This window comes from Leptosomus discolor, chromosome Z (assembly GCF_034619465.1).
Source record: "Leptosomus discolor isolate bLepDis1 chromosome Z, bLepDis1.hap2, whole genome shotgun sequence".
In the NCBI taxonomy this organism is placed as follows: domain Eukaryota; kingdom Metazoa; phylum Chordata; class Aves; order Leptosomiformes; family Leptosomidae; genus Leptosomus; species Leptosomus discolor.
Window position 1 is genome coordinate 10,117,148 of NC_141419.1, and position 23,132 is coordinate 10,140,279.

Below are 23,132 nucleotides of genomic sequence, written 5' to 3' on the forward strand. Positions count from 1 at the left end.
TACACATTAGCTCCTGCATGTCTAATAAATTGTTTTACATTGCTTTGTTTTTATTGTTTGTTTGCGTGTGTTTGCATATATTTTTATTAATGAAAACTGAGCTCATGGTAAGTGGAGTCTTTAATACGGAATAGATAAGCTAAGATTAGCACAGCCAGCCTAAAGAAAGCAGCAAACAAGAATTTTACAAATTGTTTCCCACGACTGCAATACCCCTTTACAAATCAGCCAAATCTCTTCTGCTGGAGTGCTCCAGGAGAGTTGCGTTTCCCCACAGTCCCCAGATCTTTGTATTAATGACTGAATGAGCACTTCAGGTAAAAAACATTTGACTATAATGTACGTGCATCAACAATTCCTGTTCCATGATTTGATCTCCTTTGGCTTGTAACCACTGGCCATGAGGTAGCCGTGCCTGATCAGCGCAAATCTTTAGTGTCTTACCCAGAAAAGACTGTAAAATAAACATGTAATGATACTTGCTTGAAATGCTTGCCCACATCGAGCTCATGGTTCCTGGCTTTATGTGGATCTGCGTGTGGGTTTCCATCTTGCAGCATTAACCAGCAGTTAATGCAAAGACTGTTTTGTGTCAGCAAAGCTAGGTTCAGAAATTTTACTCCTCATTTTGCGCAAGACTATGAAAATGTATCCCGTTCTGTTAATCAGCTGTTGTTCATTCAAGGCCTGTCTTTCAAATGTAAGGAGAAACTTCACTTGCACTCATGCTTTGCAAGTAGATAGTTGTATAAATAATATCATGCATGTACTGTCATCTTCATGTCTCAAACGTGTATATGTGCCACATGGGAACGCTTAATATATTTTCATTTTTGTAATCCTGTATGTCTATTGGACTTTTCTTGTAAGTATTTAAACTTTTTATTTTGAACATAAAAAATAACCTAGTCAAGTAGTCTCGTTCTCAGTTTTCTACCCAACTTCCCAGCAGGTGCTAATTCTATGTTGCCATGTACTGCTGTGTAACTCAGTAGTACCAAATTTAGTTCTGAATGCGTTCCTACAACTTTTTCTGTGTTGAAGGACACTTATAATTAATACCATTTTTCCATGAGCCCATTTAATTGTGGCTTTCTTGGACTTACAATAATATGCTTAAAATAATATTCTTTTTGTGAAAAATTGTTATGAGTTTAAATCAAATTGTAGTCTATGACCTGTCATTTCCACAGTTGGTATGTCTGTCTAGTGAACATTGATTTTTGCATGCCTAACCACTTTATAATCCAGAACCATTGCGTAAATTCTTTCTGGCTTAAACAAATAAATCTGTGCTGATTTATATCATTGATATAATGCTTCCATGAACATATTTAAGATTAGAATATCAGAATCTGCTAATGTCTTCCTTTATTTTCTTTCAGATGTTTTAACAAAATGGGTTTTTTTGTAAAAACAAGCTTTTAAACAGGATTAACACCTTCTTAAACTTTTCTGGGAACTCCTTTGCTGTTTTTATGGTTTTGCTTCATTCCACGTTCTGTGTACATAGGTCTTGTTCTTTTTATTTTCCTGCCTTCTTTTTTTGTGACTTCAGCTAGTTCCATGAGGTTGCAGAATGCTGGCAGTCTCAGAAATATTTTCATCCTTGAAATAATTGCATAATTTACTTTTTCCATTTATTTATCTTTCCATCTATTTAATATATTCCTCCAAGATAAATACTCTTTAAATCTCTGTTCTAAGGTTTACCTGTTTGATTCTTTTATTTAACCCTTTCCTTTATCTTCAGATATTATGCTGACCTTTAAGCCAGCATCCAACTTTTAAAATATTTAAATTACTTACTTAAGCACTTGCTTATCACAGAATCACAGGATGGTTTGGATTGGAAGGGACCTTAAAGCTCATCCAGTTCCAACCCCCCTGCCATGGGCAGGGACACCTTCCACCAGACCAGGTTCCTCCCAGCCCCGTCCAGCCTGGCCTTGAGCACTGCCAGGGAGGGGGCAGCCCCAGCTTCTCTGGGCAGCCTGTGCCAGTGTCTCACCACCCTCACAGGGAAGAATGTCTTCCTAATGTAAATGTAACTTCTTTCAGTTTGAAACTGTTACCCCTCATCCCATCACCACGCTCCCTGATCAAAAGTCCCTCCCCACCTTTCCTGCAGCCCCCTTTCAGCACTGGAAGGCTGCTGTAAGGTCTCCCCAGAGCCTTCTCTTCTCCAGGCTGAACACCCCCAACTCTTTCAGCCTGTCCTCACAGGAGAGGTGCTCAACTTATCCCAGTAACAGCCCAGTCTTGGGAAGTTCATCTATTGAATAGATTCTACAAGCATATCCCCTTACCCTTCAGCAGTGGTGCTCTGTTGTGCAGGGAATAGTTGCCCCTTCTTTCTCTGCAAGTGTAAATATTCCTAGTTTATGAATTTTTTGAGATAGCTCTGATTGCAAATATAGCAGCTTTGCTGAAAAGAAGGGAACTGCTTAAGTGTGTTCCTGTGTTTGTGCCTTTTCCTTTTTCCCATTTTGCAGTGTCATTGATGCTGTCACTTCCATTTTGGCTTCTAACAGCTACCAGCCTAAGTCACAGAATTTACTGACTTTAAATAGTCGTGGATTTGAGGAGGAGAGGAGCTTACTTGTGATTGGCACAAACATGGGCAAAGCTTTTACCATGCAGTATACGTAAACCTTGCCTCTTCTATTTTGGCATGATGTCAATTTTATGAAACTATTTAAAGGCATTTTACACAGACCTCATCGTATTTTTTTTCTACAGATACTTGCCCCGTTTTAATCTCTTCCATGGTACCTATATCTCCTGATTTTCTAGTAAATTTTCTGTGTGGATTTTAGAGTGTTCTGCTTTAGAGTGAAAAGAAATTTCAAGGCAGAGAATGAAATTCTACGCAAATACTCTATGTTCTTATTATTAATCTTTTATAAGAGAGAGGTCAGAGTCTTTTTGACAGGACAATGTGTTTGTCTGTTTTCTGCAGTACCGCTGTTGGGTTTGAAACACTGATACACTTGTGTGCATGCACCTGAGAAGCAGAATAGGGATGTTAAAAGGTTGGTAGTGAGTGATTGTGTAAGGTAGAAGTAGGTTTGGCATTTATTAAACTATGATTTGTATGAGTGTAGGATAAAAATGAGCCAGGCCTGCAGTAATTTTGTGCTTGACCTCTCAATGGTTCTTACACTCACAAAGATCTTAATGTAGCCATTACAAGCACTTCCTCTCTTGCTCTGAAGTGACTCAGTCACTAAAATATGTTGTAAGTAGACAGAAAAAGCCTACTTTCACATGGTACCCTCTTCTGTCTTCCTGGTTTCACCCATATCTGTAGCTGCTTCAGATACTTCAGAAACAGAAAACCTACTGCTTAGGATAAAATAGACATTGTAAGTGCCAGCTGCCGCAGACACTGTAGGTTTTATGATCCTAAGACTCTTTGTAATGTCTAAATCTATCATTCTTATTAAAAATACTGAATAATTAAAACCATTACGATACATTTTCAACAATTTATTCTTTTAATATTTTATCCTAGAATAAAGTTCACATGATGCTCCACAAATATGTAGTAAGAATGCTGTTTGCCTTGAGCAGAAATATAGAGAGAATTAGAATTTCAAAAAAGAGAGAAACATTGCACTTAACTTTGGCTTCATGGTCTCATTTATTGTAATATCCATCATTTATTTCTGTGGCAGGTCTTTATGCAGGAATTATTCTTTTTCTGAAAGCACTGAACTTTGTGCTGACTTCTGATTTTTAAAAATAAAAACTACATTACCAGGAAGTCAAATATGGCACTTAATTATTACATTTTTTTAACTCTCTGATACCTCAGATGTATCCTGATCAAGGTTGATCAAACTCAGTTGCTTAGCATCATGTTCTCTGAAATGTGTAAGCAGCTACAGAGAAGTTAAGAGGCTATGGATTCCTGTTTCAAATGCTGAAAATGGCATTAATTGATAGGCATTTTGCCAGTACTGTAGGCTTCACCTATATCTGCTTTTTTGGGCATCTTCCAAATCCTCATATCTGATATCTGGATGATACATAGATTTTGTCGGCTTGATTTTGGTATACTTGGCAGATAAAGGAGAGCAAATTATATTCCTGTCATGAGAAGATTTCAGAGATTTAGAAAATGTTCCCATCCCACATCAAGATGAAATCCAAACCTTTTTAAGTTCATCATGCAGAGACACAAAGCCGGGAGTCTGGCAGGTGGGGATTTCACCAGTACATGGGAGACCCTTCATCTGTCACTCTCACATGTCTCCTGTGAGTCATTTGAATTAGAAGGATACAGACCATCTGACACTTTCTTTCTCCTGTGTTAAGGAATTAATCCCTGCTGAATCGCTGTATTGCAGCCCGATAGAGTGCTGCACATCTTCCCTCATCCTCCCCATATCCCTGGCCAAGGCAGCAGAGTAGGGATGTGAGCCTTGGTCCTGGTTGGCAAAGACCAACCTGTTAAACTGCCTGACGGTATTTTCTTGATTTCTAGCTTTGAAATGTGTTTTCCTTTTGAAAACGATATAGAAGTGGGTATACATCCACAGAAAATGTTCACCAAATTGGTGTTTTCTGCGTCAGTAAAAGTTGTGAACATATGTCTTCATGAGTTTCCTGGTTGCAGATATATGCACGTAATCCCAAACAAGTTCCCAGTTCCAGCAATGAGTAGGAATAAATATCATTTGGATGACAGCAACAACAAACCTGTGCAGTTCAATTGAATCTACATGTGTCAACCAAGTATTTGCATGGTGTTACTGTTTTCTTACATGTCTTTTTCCTCATCCATCTCCTCCCTGCTTTGTGACTTCCACTCCTGACATCATATGTATCTTACACAACAAGCTGAAAAACTGCCTTCTTGCTCTGTCTGTTGAGTGATGCCATCCTTAGGTTATGTACCCTACAAAACAATGCCAGCAGAAAGTTCGGCAAGTAATTTGCCAATGTTATTCTCATTAGCCTGTAAGGCAAATAATTAAATCTTCGCTGGAGGACACAGAAAATTGCTATTAGATATATTGTGCTCTGATCATTTAAGTTCTATCATTATATTAATGTTTGCTTTTTTGTTTTTGTACCACAAGGTTTTGGCTATTGCAACACTAACAGATAAATGAAAAATAATGTAATAGGCCAATTCCTTTAATAGTTATATTAAGTAAAGGAAAATTCCTCAATCACTGCTTGCATTAGTAGAGGCACCATTATAATTTAAATTGTTCTACTGGATGAATTTGAAAACTAGAAGCCTCACGATCGTTAAAACAATATTTGCACAGTAGTATTTAACTTTTCAAAGATTGGAGGAGTGGAAAAAAGCCACAGTAAATATGAGGTATATTAAGACATTTCATCATGTAGTATTTCTGTTTAACCAACTCCCTATTTAGGAACTATTCTAAATATGTATCTTGAAATGTAGTAAACACTATTTACAGTTAAAGGATTTGCATGTGTATGCATGTTGAGTAAATTAATTAATCAACACGATTTTAAAATGTATTTAATGCACAGCTTTATGAAGTTAACTCTTTATAGATGCTTTCCTCAAGATCAGTTTATGTACCAGAGCTCAGCATGCTGTTCTGTAGAGTCACCTGTCTTTTAATGGATCAAAACCAGATGAAATTTGCCTTTGTTTATTCATCTTTTTCCAGTTAACAACAGTTTAAGGAGTGGACCTGAGCTAAGCAGAGAAAGCAAAGCTCTTTGCCAATTTATTCAGGAGAGCTACTGGGGAATTTATTCTAGCTCTCTCCCTCCTTACCTTGGTTGCAAGGTGTTGGTCTGCATGACTGATTTCCGATATTTTCAGTCCTCTTGTCACTTACCTTTCTCTTCTTAGCATTTGTGGCTTTCTCATTTCTGGATGTAAATATTAGTTACGCTGTTACAGGCAATATTATCTTGCATGATGAACTGGGGAAAATGACTAGGTTTTCAGTTCCAAACATAAACAAATTGTTTTTTTCTTTTCCTTCCTTCCTTCCTTCCTTCCTTCCTTCCTTCCTTCCTTCCTTCCTTCCTTCCTTCCTGCCTGCCTGCCTGCCTGCCTTCCTGCCTGCCTGCCTTCCTTCCTTCCTGCCTTCCTTCCTTCCTGCCTGCCTTCCTTCCTTCCTTCCTGCCTTCCTTCCTTCCTTCCTTCCTGCCTTCCTTCCTGCCTTCCTTCCTGCCTTCCTTCCTGCCTTCCTTCCTGCCTTCCTTCCTGCCTTCCTTCCTGCCTTCCTGCCTTCCTGCCTTCCTGCCTTCCTTCCTGCCTTCCTGCCTTCCTCCCTTCCTCCCTCCCTCCCCGCCCTTCCTTCCCTCCCTCCCCGCCCTTCCTTCCCTTTCTTGCTTTCCTTCCTTCCCTACCTCCCCTTCCTTCCGCCCTTCCTTCCCTTTCTTGCTTTCCTTTCTTTTCAATTTTTCAGTAAAGGCTTCCCATACGACACTGAAAGACCTAAATGACTAACAGTGAAGCATACTGTGAACAGGGTGTGTTTCTCTATCTCCATCTCCTCCACTGTATTTCTGTATTCACCTGTTTGCTACTCTGAAATTGATTTGTTAGGCTATGTAGATTTTTATCTACAGATTATTTTATTGTTCTTTCAGATGATATCTCTGCATCAAATGGTTGCTGCATTTTCCATCTGGTCCCAGTAATCCTCAGGGAGAGTGAGACAGGGTATACAACCAGTTACTAAGTTTTGAAAATAAAATAAGAAGCAGCTGCTAGGCTTCCGGGATTGTTGATTTCAGTTTTTTTGTATCCAACAATGGAAACCAGCCAATTTATCCTGGCCTTTCCGTCTCTTATTTTGTTTTATTTTTGGCATATTCTTTCCCAATCTCCCCCATTAAAGAATTCATCCTGACTCAGTATTAGCCATTAGCGGTCATGCTGTTTAGCGCACACTTTCCATCCAGTTGCCTTTCAAAAATGTACTCCAGAGCTGAAAAAAATGATTGTAGATTTTATTATACTAGACAGCTATTTTCTATAGGAAGAGTCATACAGGCACTACTCACATGCTGTTCTTTATTGGAGGGACCACATTTACACTGCGAGTGTCAGACAGGAAAGCAAAGTACTGATGTGCAGCACAGATGTCTGATTTTGGCCAGTTTACTTCAGTATTTCAGTTATTACGAAAGTTGTAAACGCTTCAATTTTTCCACACAGGGACAAGTTTGTATGGGTAAAGTAAGGTAAAGGCAACATCCTTCCTTTTCTCAGGGTACATGTGACTCCTGTGGAGAGGTGAGATGTTTCTACAGGCTCATCCAGAGCCTTAGGAAGTGAAGGGAGCTTTCGTTCTCTAGTAGGAGCATTTGACACATGGCAGAAGAACCGTGCTGCCTGAATGAGGGAATTTTCCCTTACCAAACCTGTGAGCTGGGCAGGAGACCAGGACACGCAGGGAACCCCATCTCCCACACCAACAAGCCTGGGACACTCCGCTCATTGACTACACCTTCCCAGGGAGCCCTACTGAAAAGCAGACAGTCATGCCAGGAAATATACCTGCCAGGAGTGAAATAGGCACATTCTGGTGGCAGCTGGATTATGTTGAAACATATGTAGGTGCCCTTTGAATACCAACAAAAGATATTTATTTTACTTGTCTACGGTATTGGGACTGTATTCCCCGTAGCACGGTTTTGCTTGTGTACCATCTTGTGATATTCTGTATTGGATTGTTGTCAGCATTTTCCATAAGGCACTCTACTTTTAACACAGTGTGTAACTGTACTATCTCCAGAGATTATTCAAATTGCAAGCTGAAGGTTTAGAATGGGTAAAATGCCAAAATTAAGGTCAACTGAGCAATTTAAAGACTGCCCTCATCAGGGCAGGTATGGCCTCCTTTACTTGATCCAGTACCATGTGAACGTAACCATGTTGCTCGCAGCTTGCTCAGTGCTGTCGCTGGCATTTATCTACAGCACTCTGTCATGCCACGTAGAAATATCCTACGATACCATCTTTAGTTACATGAACGCGTAGTAGTCAGAGCTAGATGCAGCTGCAGTGTGCACAAAGAGGGACAACCGTGCCATATGGGACAGCGCTAATGACAGGGCTAATGTTTCCTTTGGTAAGGCTGCCTGCTAGGATTTCTGTAGGTGTCAAGGAGACACGGTGTTTGTGTGCCTTCTGGGGTAGCTCCACATGGTACGGTGAAATATGATGAAACGAGGAGAGGCTGAGAGCTGGGATTGCTCAGCTTGGAGAAGGCTCAGGGGGACCTTGTCCATGGGTCTGGACACCTGACAGAGGAAGTAAAGATGATGGTCTGTTCTCAGTGGTGCCCAGTGGCAGGACCAGAGGCAACGAGCACAAAAGGAATGCAGGGAATTCTGTCTAAATGTAAGAAACAAACTATTTTTACTCCAAGGCTGGTCAAACTCTGAACCAGCTTGCCCAAGGAAGTAATAGAGTCTCTCTCCTTGGAGATGCTCCAACAGGACATAGCCCTTTGCAACCTGCTCCAGGTGGCCCTGCTCTAGATGAACAGCAACCTTGGGTGCCTCTGATACCCCAGGATGGGGCACGCCTGGTCCTCAAGGGAGACTGGGGGAGTCTGGCCATGGGTCAGGCAGGAGTAATTTTTTCTTTGGTATGAACATGAAAGGACATAAGTCCATCATTCACTCAAATTTGATTGAAACCTTTTGGTACCAATAAAAGTCAGCTTCCTGGGTCCACCAAACATTCTGCTTAGACTGCACATTTTTTCTACAAGTTATGAACTGAGTGGAATTCTTCTAAAAGAAAGAAAAAAAAATTCTTTTTAAAAAAAATGCAAGGCATTAAGAAAAGTAGGGGATTATATTACTCCCATAATAATCTGTGTTTTCACAATATTCATCTTTCTATGCTATCATAGTAGCCCCTTCTTAACAAATGGAGGAAGTTTCTTGTTGACAAATATGAATTGTTTATATTCCTAAGCCACAAAGCTGTCAAATTATCAAATACAATTTCTTAGCAGATATATCCTGTGTTTGTATTTACAGAACATACATATGCCACAGTAACCACATTTGAAAGCTTAATCCTTTAAAGTATTTACATTGGGTTTTCAACATTCATTATGGAAAGCCTTTCTAAATTCAAATAAAAAGGGGAAGGGTGAAAAGAGGGAACAAGTAGTGCATGATCTGAAGAGCAGGATATTTTTAGTAGATGCATTTCTGGTTCCTAAGCTCTACCATGTAATCATATGCAAGTAAAACTTACATTTACTGAATGGAAATGTTGCCAGCACTGTGATCATAAGAACCTTCTTTTTGTGAATTTCGGCCTTTTTATTTTCTTGAAAAATTATATTAATGCTCAAAATAATTAAATTAATTTCATAAGATGATTACCAAGTTATTTAAAATTATTGAAATTATTAAATCCTTTGAATATTTGCCTCCAAGCACTTAGCTTGGACATAGTGTATTGATCCCATTCTTCCATAAAATCTGCCCTCTTGAATGCCTGCATCATTACCGTTTCTTGCGTGAGTATATGCATATGTGTATGTGTACATATAGGTATGCAATATGCATATGTATTTGAACTATCACATGCATTTGCACAATCAAGCATACAGTGTTCTTCATTCAGAGAGTCAGATGAGCAATTTCATGCATGCATTAGAGATTTTTGGGATAGTCTGAGGAAGAAATAAAAGAATGGGGACAGAGTACACTCTGCAGGCAATAAGCACGTGGTCTTTGCACAATTATTTCTGTGAATGTCACTGTAAGAAATTATCCCTTGTGAATGAACTTTGCTGAAGATTCTAAGCAGTTAGATTAAGAGAGAATGTGTTTTAGTCCAAATCTGAGTAAGGCACACATCCTGCAAACTGAAGATATATAAATTATTGTTATTAGGGTTTGGAGTATTTTTGTTTAACTTATTTAAAAAGCAACAGCAAAAAATCAAAGTGCTTTGTTTTAATATAAAATACTTTACACATACCTGGTTATCTGAAAATATCATTTTAGGTTAAAAACCATTACATTTGTGAAATTAAAAAAACCCCAACCATTCCATATTGAAATATTATTTTGAATAAAAATGCATATTGTTTCCTTATAAAACATTGAAACCAAATGCTTTCGCATTGGAATCAAATTTATAAGGCTCACCATAATTAAAATCACTTGACATTTAAAATCTGCCCTGTTATTCAAGATCTTTTAGCTGAAATTTTTCACCAATTAGGATAAAGAAACATATTTATTAAAATACAAAGGAGAGAGTGGCAGGCACTTTCCCTAATCCTGTGAACTCGGGGAACGTGCCAGCATTCAGTTCATCTCGCAGAAGCATTATAGTTCTGGGATCCTGCTGATATATATATATATGTGTGTATATGTATATATATATATGTATTTCTATAGGCCTTTTATTCTTTATGCATTCCAACATGTAATTCACCCCAGAATCCACTTAGTTGCAATAACAAGTCCCTGTTTAAGGAGACCCCAACTCCATGACTGACAGGGAACTGGTGGAAAGCCAGAAGGACAAGGTCTGGGACACAAGAAGCCTTATGGAAATTCAGATGCCTTAGTCCAAGAAGAATATTAGCGGATTAGATCAGTGTGGAAAAAAAAAAAACATTGCAAATTTATGATTTCTCTCTTTTTTATCCCTTTCTTACTTCAGGATTTCTGCAAACTAAAAACCCAAGTTACTCTTGGGAGTAAATATCAAGGTGCCTGAAACTTTTGGTTACATTTCACTCTAGTTGTGTTCATCTACTGACAGCTTGCCACTCTCAGAAGGGTATAATTAGTCATCTGTTAATTGTTTAGTACATTCCCTGTCCTCTGTCAGTCTGTATTGTTATCACGAATTAATTAGAAGTGTCCTATATATACATACATGCATACACAAATATATGTTTTCTCACCCAAGTTGGAAATACGTTATTAAGAGCATCTTTCCGTTTTTTGACAAACTAACCACGATATTAACATTACTGCAAGGTAAACAGTGTTGGACCTGGAGGAGCTATATATAAGTTGTGTATAAAACAAGAAATCTCCGAAAACTGCAAATAAAATTAGACATCCTGCTGCTGCAGAAACCTAACAAACTGGACTGTCTTCAGAAAAGCTGGGTCAGTAGGAGGCTAATTATCTTGAATGTCGATTATTTAAAGCTATGCAGTTAGGAAGGAATTGAAAGAATTGTAAGAATGCACTGAAAAAATGGAAATTTAGCTTAATGGTTTTTTTAAAAGAATCAACTGAAATGTGAGGATATAGATCTTTCCAGTTATCTACTGTGTTAGAATTGTGAACAAAAAAGGTTAAATTAAAAAAAGGCCTAAGAGAAAGCTTCATCCTGTTGCAATATGTTCCCGCTGCCTGCAACTCATGGCTTGGTGTCTGTAAGGCTTAATTCACCATTTTTCAAAGATGTGGGATAGCAAACACCAGTAACAGGGAGGCTGAGTAAATACTACCTCTCCTTTCTTACTGCAGCTGGAAAGCTTCTAAAATTTTTGCTGTGTGCCTTCCGCTGCCCTTGACAACATCCTTCATAGCTGTGTTCTTGCCCTGGAAAAGGGTCTTTCATCATTTTATTTCAACACTTGTGAAGTTTCTATTTTGGTTCAAAACTTCTTAAATATCCTTCTAATGTCTTAACTTCATAGCTGGGACAGGTTAACCTGTGAGTCAGAGCTCTATTCTCTTCTCTTCTCATGACATACTTTCAAAATGTTTCCCATGTACTGATTTCTTCAGTACATCGAAATACTGTCTCTTCCTTTGGTTTGCTCTTTGAAAGTAGGAGCATAACTCTGTTGATCCCTTATAGCTGTGCCTTCATTTAATTATTTTTCCTCACTCCCATTCTTGTGACATACATACAATTAAAAACATAAATAATAATTCTCATGGCATCTTCCTCCATGTCCTCTACAAAATAAATGAATTATTTTATTGATTGGGAAAATTCTGGAAGGCCATTTTTCATGGTATTTGTGTGTATGTAAGAGAGAGGATTTTGGCAAAATTGTATTGAAATTTTCAGGTTTGATTTATTTCCGAATATGATGAAGGACACTGATTTTTGCATAGATTGTCATGAAAGCAATATAATTTTCCACTATAGGGAGATATTTTGGATGAAGAAAGTCAAGTGAATATTTTGCATTAGGTAGACATAGAGATGTTGTCCCAGTTGGTGTGATTTCGGGGTGAATATCACCACCAGAACCTTTACATGCATCGCATTGTTCCTCTCGGTCTTGTTCAATAGTACAGTAGTTGTGTATTTGATGGCCGACCACCCCCCTCTTTTTATACATCCTTCAGGAGAGTATCTGTTTAGTAGATGGATTAAAGAGAGATTAAAAAATCTGAGAAGATTACTACACATATGACTGAAACAAAGCAGACTTTTTTGAACAGTTAACACTTACGGAGTTAAAGTGTTAGTCACCGTCTTAAATAAATTATTTTAATCAAATGCAATCTGATTAAACGACCAGAGATTTCCCTTTTAATTTAATACTACCATCAGAAAAATGAAACATTGCCCCACGTGGAAACTGAAGATTTTTCAGGACTTGAAATTATGGACAAACATTTGATTTAGTTGATATAAAATGCATTTCATGGTCTATGATTTCTCACATTACAAAAAACGTGTTTACAACTGAAATATGAAGTGAAACTTACAGAGGTGTATATGCTTCTATTACTTAAAAATGGCAAACAAGATACCAGCAGCTGAGATTTCATGTCTCACAGTGAAGTGTAACATGCTAGACCGATAAAACAACTGTTTCACTGCCTGCAAGAGCTTAACCCACAGCTGTCTCTCATGAACTTCAGGAAGCAAAAAGGTAATTCATTAAAATTCTCCATGAGCTGGTAGCACCTCATTATATTTTATTTAACTGCTAGCAAGTTATTGTATTTTATTTAACTGTATGATTTCTCTACCCATTGCAGCTCAGTGTAGCGAACACTACTGACTTTATTAGCAGTATTCTAATACATTTAAGTGTATAAGTTTATTTTGGATTAAAATAAACATTTACATGTAAATTTAAATTTAAATGTATTGATTTATCCTAAAAAAATCTCAAGAGCTATACAAAAACTCCACGTATTTTCCATCTCAAGTATAAATATGCCAGTATAATCTAGTACAAAGGGATAGTGGTTGTTTCAACCAAAGGTGTTTGAATTCAGTAAAGGTCCTGCACAGGTATGAGACTAGGATCTGCGATGATGGCTTGTAACTAATGTGGAGGTTGCAAAAGGCAAACACCAGACACCAAAACACTCATCTCTGCTTTATGCCTGCTTTGTCACTTTCCTCTTTCTCTGTCAATGGCTGGCAAAAAAATGGTCAGTCTCATCTTCATCCAGCCCCTAATAATACTTACTGTAATTATATTCTGCAAGAAGCAAGTGTAACAACAAGTATGAAGACCTTTTTTGGAGAAAATACAATTAATCGTTTCACGTCTGCTCAATTTCAAAAGCCTACAGGAAGTACTTGCACGTGAAAAACATCCTTTAAACAGAAAGGGACCTCAGGACCAAGTGAACTGGGAGGGCTCTACAGCTGCAAGCACATGATGTAAGAGAATGTGCCACAGCTGGCAGTGCATATGAGTGTTAAGTTCTGTGATGAAAATCTGCAACTATTAAACAACGGGATTAATTTAATCTCAGTTCCACAAAATTGCATCAATTAGTTGTTTATGCACAAACTATAGCCTTCTTTTGCCTCCTTCAGTTTATAGTGTTACTTATAAATAAATGCATTTGGATAGAAGTTTGAAAATCACAGCAAAACAGCTTATTGAAGAAATTGAAGGTGAATATGTGCAAAACATTTCCATGTAAATTGCATGAAACCACTCTTAAATCATGTAAAGACAAAAGGGAATGTAAATTAAGCTTAAGCACCTTTTTTGTGTTCTTTTCCCACTGTTGCCTTCTTACATAATACTTGGTAGAAAAAGACATTCCATATGTGTGCTCACTGACTTTATCAAAATTCCTCTTGAACACAGTGTGTCTTGTAAAGCTTTCCAGTGGTAATTTACCACATTAAAAATAGATAAGCTTAAGAGCTTGCGGTGCTTGAAGTCTGAATATTTACCTGCGTTAAGGTGTTTGAGTGGCACTGTTGGTGTCCGATTTAGATTAGATGTAGATTTTGTCATCTTCTTAGCTCAGTATCAAATACATTGCTATTTTTTATACATAACAATTAAATACAGCTATTATTCAATATGGAAATGCGTATTTTCAGCTGTTTAATGTACAGCTGTACAGTTAGTGTTTTATTATCTGCCAACAATTCCCTACAAGAGGACCTGAGAAATTAGCTTTTCCACAGGAAGTAACAGTGGTGTCATTGGTTTCTCTTTTTTTTTCCTTCCTTCCATAGAGTTATGTGTGGTGTAACATTTTTCAAGACATTAAGAAATGCAGTAGATATTGAAATACTGCATAAGTACTATTAGCAATAAAATAGCACTATAAAATTGTATTGGGGTGACCTTTTCTGTAAACTGTTCACTTTTTAGACATTGTTTTGTATAACCATTAGGAAAGTGCAGGGTTAGTCTCTCAAATAATACACAAAAGGGGATTTTTCAATCTGAATTGAAAAGTATTCTTACATTTTATTTCAATTTTGTTCATGTTTATTCCTGCTTGTAATTTTTTACGTAATTTTTCCCTCTAATCTTTAACTGCATTAAACAAGCTTAGTTGCTAATCAAAGAGTATCTATTGAAGTAAAGTTCTTAAGAAACTTCTTAAAATGTGGCAATCTGCTACAAGTAGAATCTGTGTCACTTTTGGTAATCTCTATACGCATATATGTGTTTTAATACTGATTTAATATACTGCTGCTTTGTTATCAACTGCATATACTTCCTTTTGATCTGTAACAAATGTAATATATAGTCCCTATTAGGTTTTTTTTAAAAGCGCTTTCTTAGGAATATATCTACAATTTACAAAGTATATGCAGTATTGCCACAGAAAATCAAAGCAGCAAATACATCACCATGTATTAAATCCAGCCCTGCTAAAATGTCTAGCATGCGTTTTACAGATGCAAAGAAAATTTTTCACTGCATCTTTGCAACTACATTTGCTGTTTCTTTCCCTTTCATAATTCAGAATGGAGAGGCAAAAGTATCACAAGACATAGTCCTGCATACCCATTATATAAATGGGCGTATGGATGGTACTCATAAGGAGGGATTGCACATGGATACATGGCTAAGGAAACCTGAGCTGGAATCACGGGATCTTCCTGGGGCACCCAATACTTCTCCCCTTGCACTTTGTTAGCTTGTGGGTGAGCAAGCCACAAACTCTTCCTGTTTATGAGAAGAAACAGAAGGCTTCCCAGTGCTAGTTATCTTCTTTGACCTCATGGTCTAAGGTCCAGGCTAAGCAGCAGAAAACTTCAGTGTCTCCTGTATTTGCCTGTGCTGACCTGTTTTACTGTCTCTATCTGAAAAATATACTGCTAGGTTTTTTCCCCTCGAGCAGCCACATGCAACAAAGAAACGAACAGCATACAGAGAAAAGCTTTTAGACAATTCACCTCAGGTGCACACAATATGTTATCTACATTATTTGGTATTTCAGCATGTTTTGAATGTGTAACTGTAAGCACGCAAGTAGTATTGGCCTGAAAACTTGTAACACTACCCGAAAGATTACAAAGGTGATAGCATTTTATTCTAAACATATGCTTTAATGATGAAGAATATACTGAAAGTTGGGCTTTCTGGACACTGAGACTCATCTTATTATGGTTGTATGAACTCTAAGCAAAATGTAGGTGGTGATATGATGGACTGGTTCAAATACTCTTTTAAAAATGCTAATTGTATTTAACCTTCCAAAATATAGCCAGACTAAAATAAAATATATGCCACTATGTGTTTGGAAATTTTCTCTAAGTGCTATGTTACTAATAATTTGAAACGGGTGCAGGTTGGCTGTTCAACTGATGAAGCTTGCATTTTGAAAGTAAATCATGGTGGTAATTTCATTCATATTCCCATTACTTGAACCGGCTAGTTGGATTTGTACCAATTACTATTGCCAAAACAATTGTCACACATTTTAGATATGCTAGTAAAAACATGTTCCATCTTGGACAAATTTTTGAATAGTAAATGTTGACTCTTTTTCCACTTGAACACAAACACCTGATTTCTCATCCCATTTAGAACTGCAAAGATATGCTGTGGCTTTCTTGCTTACTGCCCAGTAGTCTTTTAAAAAACAATATGGTCCCCAGACTTTAAGTTTAAGAGTGGAAAAATTTCTAAATTAGATGAGGGACCAGGTGTTTGTCAAGCTCATTTCATAGATTTTTAATTCATGGATACTGTTAAGCGAATGCATAGAAGACATTCTTATCCTCATTGGACCTGCTTAAATGCTTTAAAAATAGACTACTTTTTGATAAAATGATAATGTAATGTATTAGTAATAACTTGTTATAAAGTGAACACTAAAGAATGTCCAAACTAGATGACATTGAAGATTTTTACCAAGACTAACGTTTAAGATTCAATAAAATGTGCTGACAAGTATGAAGTCACTGTCTTTAAAAGGAATCTGCTGATTTATTGTTAAGCTTCCATTAGCCAAGACTGCTAGATTTCTGTGTTATACCTCCAGCAATAACTGTTTTGAATGTATTCCATTTAGCATTTTCAGCTGTCGTCCTCCCGAGCAAACAGCTCCTCTAACTTAAAAATATGCAACAAATCAATTCAATTAAAATGAATAAATTCCACTGGTAAAGTGATGTTTCCGAATGGCTGTGAGGACCATAAATTCAAATTAAGGCTTGCACGACCTCTTCCTAGGTTTGAAGAGGCTCCTTGGTACATTAGCAAAAGGAAGAAGGGAAAGCAGTCACCCTGTTTAGCAGCACTCACCTGGGACGCTTGCAAAAGTAACTCTGCTGAGGGCTCATATAGCCAGATCTTATAAACATATCATAAACCAGAGAATGAAGCAGACAGACATAATAGCCATTAATTGTACCTAATGTTAATATTCAGATAAGGTTAAGTATGGGAGTAGTCATAGATGAGTGGAGGAATAGGAAGTTAATTACTGCAAAACTTTGATCATGGACGCACGGTGTTTATCATTTTATTCATAGAGTGCTTTGCTTGTTCAGATACTTCTTCATTCCAGGCAGTAGTGTGCATTGTCAGATTCAGTTTTTAAGGTAAAGGTATGATGGATATATGCTAATTTATACATGTTCATTGAATATATTTTTCATAGCTGTATTTTAATGATCAGATTGTACTACAGAGCGCTTGTTCTTTTTCTGGTTTTAGTAAGCTTTTAAGTACAGTTACAAGAAGGACAGACCATGCTGTGTTGCCAATAACTTTTGTCCTCTTTTTGCAAATATGATGAATGCAATATTCTCCTCCCACCATTCTGTAATATATTTGATTTATTTACCAATCTAAACCTGTATATGGCTTCTGGTTTTTGCAGTCTGAATGAGGACGTAACATGTGTGGAAACAGGATTAAAGTATCGCTCCTAACAGTTTCCTAAAAGTAGTCTTTGTTCTTCTGCTGCTTTGCTGTCTCCTACATTGCAGGATCATCCTATGGCTCATTTATAATCTACTGTATTTAATACTTGAAAACACGATTTCTGTATTCAGTATGCATGCTTTACCTTTTGTCTTCAGCTGGTCTGAACTGGGAGCCTACACTTTATTATCTACTTAGAACAGAAAGAGATTAATATTAAAGGGATATCAAACTCTTAAATATCCACAAAATTTGTAAAAAGAGATAGAGCCACATTACTGAGCATTATGTAGGCATAATTAAAGTGATACAAAGTTTAGCTGACTATGTATCAGCACTATTTCTGCATTTATTATCCTGATTTTCTGCAAGGGAATACTGCATGACTCTTAAGGTTTTATATTTAATTAACTACTACAGAAAAGCAAAATCATCTTCGTATTCTTTTACTATTTAATGGTATTAGGACATTATCCTGAACTAGAATTGAGTATTCACATGGAGAAAAGGAATCATCTGATAGGTTGTTTCTTTCTTGGTCTGATTGATATACCTGATGGTTAAAGAAACAAAGAGCAAGTCAGTTTTGTAATGTTTTATAATATAGTACTGTCACTGCAAGAGAATAACCTTTCACACTAAGTGTTCGGGTTGGACATCATGTAGTGTTTGAGTTCTCACTGCAAACCAACAGTTGAGAGCATCTGCTTAACTTCCAAAAGACTTGTTAGCTCCTCCACTTTTCCCCTGCTAGTTTTACAAGGCTTCCACCTCTATCAACATGTGATATAAATCAGAAAAAGAAAGTACTATCACAGTAAATACGAGTAAAATTTTGTGGTAGTTTTGACAATTTGTGTCAATTGCCTCACAGCTGTGCCACTGGTGTGGGGCAAGATTTTTGGGGGTTGTATTTTGGATGATTCAGTAATCTCAACTGGTGTACCCCACCGTTGGAGAGGGCAATGAATTGATAGTAACGAGTTTTGTATTGACTTGCTTGTTCTACAGACTCTTTAAAACACATTAAAAAATTAATAAAAAGTTCTTTTTATTTCAGGTGGGAGATGAAAGAAGATGCAGATCTTGAAGATGAGGAGAAAGTTATGATGGAACACTTAAAAAATGTTTATTTGACACAGAGCACTCCTATCTCAGAGGATAAAGAAGAATAATTACCTTGACAGGTTTCGGGTAGCACCTTTTTCTGAATTCAACATGATTAACTTAATGGCTTAGTTATAACTGACAGGACTAGAAAGCTCAGGAATATATATCTTGAGTAGGAGTTTTAAACTAAAGAATGTTCCCCTGTTATTGTCTAGTCACCCCATCCAGGCAGCAATTGTTCACACATGCGTAAGGTGAGCAACAATATATGAAAATGTCAATGTCACAAAACAAGGAGGGTGTAGCTTGATACTGCGGAGGCATAAACCTGAATGACAAACCAAGAACTGTTTTTAAAAGAGTATAAAACTCACTCTGAAAATAATGCAACTTTGGACATGTGCTAAGCAAACACCTGTGCTACGCTCCCATGGACCATTTTGGAGTCAGAGTCAGCCTGCCCCTGGTTACTGTCACTCAACGACCTTTTCTCTCCCTTGGTGTTTTTGTTCTAGTTAGTCCTGCCATTAAATCACCCAAAATGTATGAAAAAGGACAGGTATAGGCCATAGGTCTGCAGTCCTTTGTGAGTTGCATCAGGATAAGTCTGCTTGGCCATTATTCCCAAGCAAAACTGCATCAGCTTTATTGCCCTCACAAATCCTAACTTCCCATCCATGTATGTTATGGCTTAAAAGGCACATGATAGAGAAACTTGTTAGCAGCTTGTAAAGTTTTGAGAAGCATCTTTTTATTTAAAAGAATTATTCACTGGCAGTGCTCAAAGGACTATCTAAACAGTGAACTAAGAAGAGAAAATGATAAAGAATGCAGTATGTATTTTTGCTAAATATAGTAAATTTAATTTTCAAAGTAAGCCCTGTCTGACATTCAGATTTTCCAAATATTAAATGTTTTTCTTTTCAGTAAAAGCTCTTCCTCAAAGAGTAAAAATAGATGAGTTAGGTGGCTACTGTGACTATTTTTTATATGGAAGTTGTGGTTAGTATTTCCTTATCTCTACAGAAATAATCCATCATTTTTCTATCTGTTTCTTGCATTGGAAGTCCAAGGGAACTACTTCCTCTGCCTGATGAAGGATCCTGGCAAGATCTTGCTAAGGCTGCCATCTGAGCTGCAGCTAGTCTTGTTCCCACCAGATCTTCTCACAGATGCTATTATGGACATAACTCAGACCACTTGTAGGAGAAAGGCACATTTTTTTCCTAAAGACTTCAGCAGCGTCATGGCTAACCACAATGCTAATGCTGCTGTAGGGTCTAATCTGAAATGCACTTTTTCCTCTTCTTCATTGTTCTTTTTTTCAATATAAAATATCAGACCATTTAAAATGAAAATGGAGACGACTGCATCTTACAAATCTCCAAAGATCTCGTTACAACACTGCAAGAACAAAAGGGCTATGAGGCGCTGGTGCTTAAAAATGCTAAAAATATTATTTAAAGAATAAACCAGACTTTTTCTTCTGCTCCTGATATAGTCATTTCAGATCATAGAGAAGTGATGAAGTGTAAAACCAATTTTTCTTTGCTTTGTATTTCACGTTTGAAGATTAGTTGTGGTCTTAAGGCTTAAAACATGGCTACGGGGATTACCTATGATGGCAGGTACGGTACTCTGACAAATGAGGTACACATGCTCCAAGCCATACTAATAATGTGTTAGTGCTCATTGAAGCTGGAGTTTAGAACATTCTTTCATATTTTATCAAAATCTATTGTACATAATTAACTTTTTATATAGTCACATAAAGTGAATTTCTGTCTATGTGGTGAAACTGACTGAAATACTTCTTGTGAAAACACTCCCCTTCTGGGAAACACTTATTCAATAGGATAAACTTTGCAAGTGAAATAAGCTAACCCAGAATAAAAACCTTTACTTACTCTGAAATGGGAATGTCCGTATGGGGAGTTATTCCAAACTGGTTATTATCCTTTAAATTCACAACACACCTGGTTCCAGCATGACCTGTAAACCGTCACATTAAAAAAAAAAAAAATATCTTTATGCCCCTTCCTCCCTTCTCTCCCTACCAAATTAATTCAGCAGTAACCCACTGGGTAGCACTATGACAATTTTGTCTTTCTTAGAAAGAGTATATTTATGATCTTTACCGGTGTGGGGCTGACAAGACAGAATAACTAGTCTGAATAAAAGCTGAACCTTTGCACAATATTTTATTTGGAGGTTTTTTTTATCCAAACCTCTCTCTATATATATGTCTTTTAGAGTATCTGAACGCAATCTAATGTGTGTTTGAAATTGAACTTGTCCCTCAATGCTTAGTGAGAAATAGCAGGGCTCCGTTTGTTGTCAATGTAGTGAACCTCTTAACTGACCTTCAGGTTATGAAAGAAACATCATCCTGGTGACATCATTTATGCTGAACAGATACTTATGCAACATACACATTTGTTCAATAAAAGTACAGTAATAATAAGAATTGCATAACTCAGATTGCTAAATAATGTGCCATTAATTTATCAAGACTGCTTACTTTAAACTTAAGCCCTTAATTGAAGAAAAATGAAAGACACTTGAATGAGCTGATCATTTTTACATTGTAAGGTGTATAAAATTATGACTACTTGTGTAACAGATTGCTGCTCTCTTTGGCTTTTCTTAATAAAAATATAGTTCTATATTCTTAAAAAAGTTCTGCTGATTCTAAAATTGACTTGAGATTAATTTCATTTTGGAGAGTGATGGGTTCATAAAGCTGCAAAGTTTTGCTTTCATATTTTATGTCCTGGCTCTTTGTTACTACTTGTTGATCCAAGAACATCTCACATTTACGTTTAGCCTCAATAAATGAAGGCAACAAGAGCCAGATTTTCTGGCTGCAGTGTGGGCTCTGCGTTCATGACCACTGCAATCTGACCTTGTTAACTGCTCCTGGAAAGGCAGTCAAAAATAAGGATTAAAGTCTGCTGAGTACAACAGACCTTTCTGAATGGGAAAAAGCTGTCCTCGTTGGCTCAGCCGAGCTAGCTTAAAAGGAAATTATTATATTTATAGAAATAAATTGGATCAGATAATAGCACAAACTAGGTAACTATGCATTATCATTAATGCTTACACCTAATGCTCATTTAACGTTTTAGTATGCTCAGCCTTTTTTATGAAACAGGCTTAAATGGTGGACTTCATGGCATGGAGTATCTCTAATTACATTTGTTTAGTATCCAGTTCAGAGTTCTCCAGATCTTAACATCTTGCTAATTTTGAAAGGCAGTTAATAAAATTAGAAGCAGGGCAAAATTGAGACAGTATTAATAGTAATGAAACTGGAGAAAGCCAGGAGAGAGAGAATTTGGGGAAAACACAGGCAATGACATAGCCCTGCCTTTCAGTGACCGCTGTCCTGAGAAACAGCATCACATAGATCATGCTTTATTCCAGGGAGGGCTTTTGTGGAGACCACAGGCAACAAAACTATTTGTTCTGGAAATATGCACGGCAGCAAGTGGATGTTCTCTAATTCATCTCTACATCCTCACAGTAGTGCAAGGTAGGCATGAGGTTGGCTTCTTCCAATTAACTTCCTCTGACAGAAATATCCCATTTCCCTCTCAGCTGGGAGGTCTTCACAAAGTACTACTGAGTCTTAGCTACAGTAAGATACCAATTATATGCTGATATAAAACTATTTTATAGAACTCCTTAAAAATATGTGCAATCATTTTTAGTGACAGACACTATTCAGACTTCCAAGGCAACAGTTGAAAGACTGAGGAATTGGACCTTAGACACATTGCCCAATTAAGCATGAAATGAGAGAGTAACTTGAGAGCAATGGGGAGATTTCTAAGTGAGCATATACATCTTGAGGAGGTCCTGGCTGGTACAAAGCTGCTTCTCTATAGTAACTGTCCATGTTTTAAACAGTGGTATGAGTGGAAGCAGAAGCTCTAAAACTATTTTAAGTGTAAAGCCCAGGAAATGAGCAAGAGTGAAGTTGGTGTTTCCTCTACCTTTGGACGCCAACACTTGGGCAGCAGACTAAACCAATTGTCATTGCCAGGCAGGCAGTACCAGAAAAGCATGCAAGGTCTTCAGTAGGTTGAGTATCACCGAGGGCCTTGTAATACCCATCAGTGAAATGACGAAGGAACCAGCTTATTCCTCTCTAGCAACAGCATTTGAGATAGACTGTTAGCTATTATTACAGCAAGTGAAACAATGATAGAGAGCTGACAAAAAAAAACCAACCTCTAAAAAGCAAGGAATCACGCAAACAAGCAAAAAGAAATCCAAACCCTTTTTCTTTTTCCTGAAAAAGATTCTATAGCAAGTATCTCAGGATGAACTGGCAATTACCAAGTACTAATGACTTAAAGTGATCACCTGGATTCAGATTGTATGTCTAAATTCAGTAGACAACTATCCCTAAACTGACAAGGAGCCACTCAAGTCATGGCTAGT

General features: G+C 37.3%; 1 protein-coding gene across 1 annotated transcript in view; it reads left to right on the forward strand.

Annotated features, from left to right (window-relative positions):
- Window positions 1-18,748, forward strand: part of LOC104351899 (uncharacterized protein KIAA0825) — a 157,445-nt gene extending 138,697 nt beyond the window's left edge. The window contains exon 9 of the mRNA XM_086480033.1: window positions 18,634-18,748. Coding sequence (XP_086336159.1) covers window positions 18,634-18,748 — 115 coding nt within the window. The remainder of the gene's footprint in view (window positions 1-18,633) is intronic.
- Window positions 18,749-23,132: the final 4,384 nt, after the last annotated feature.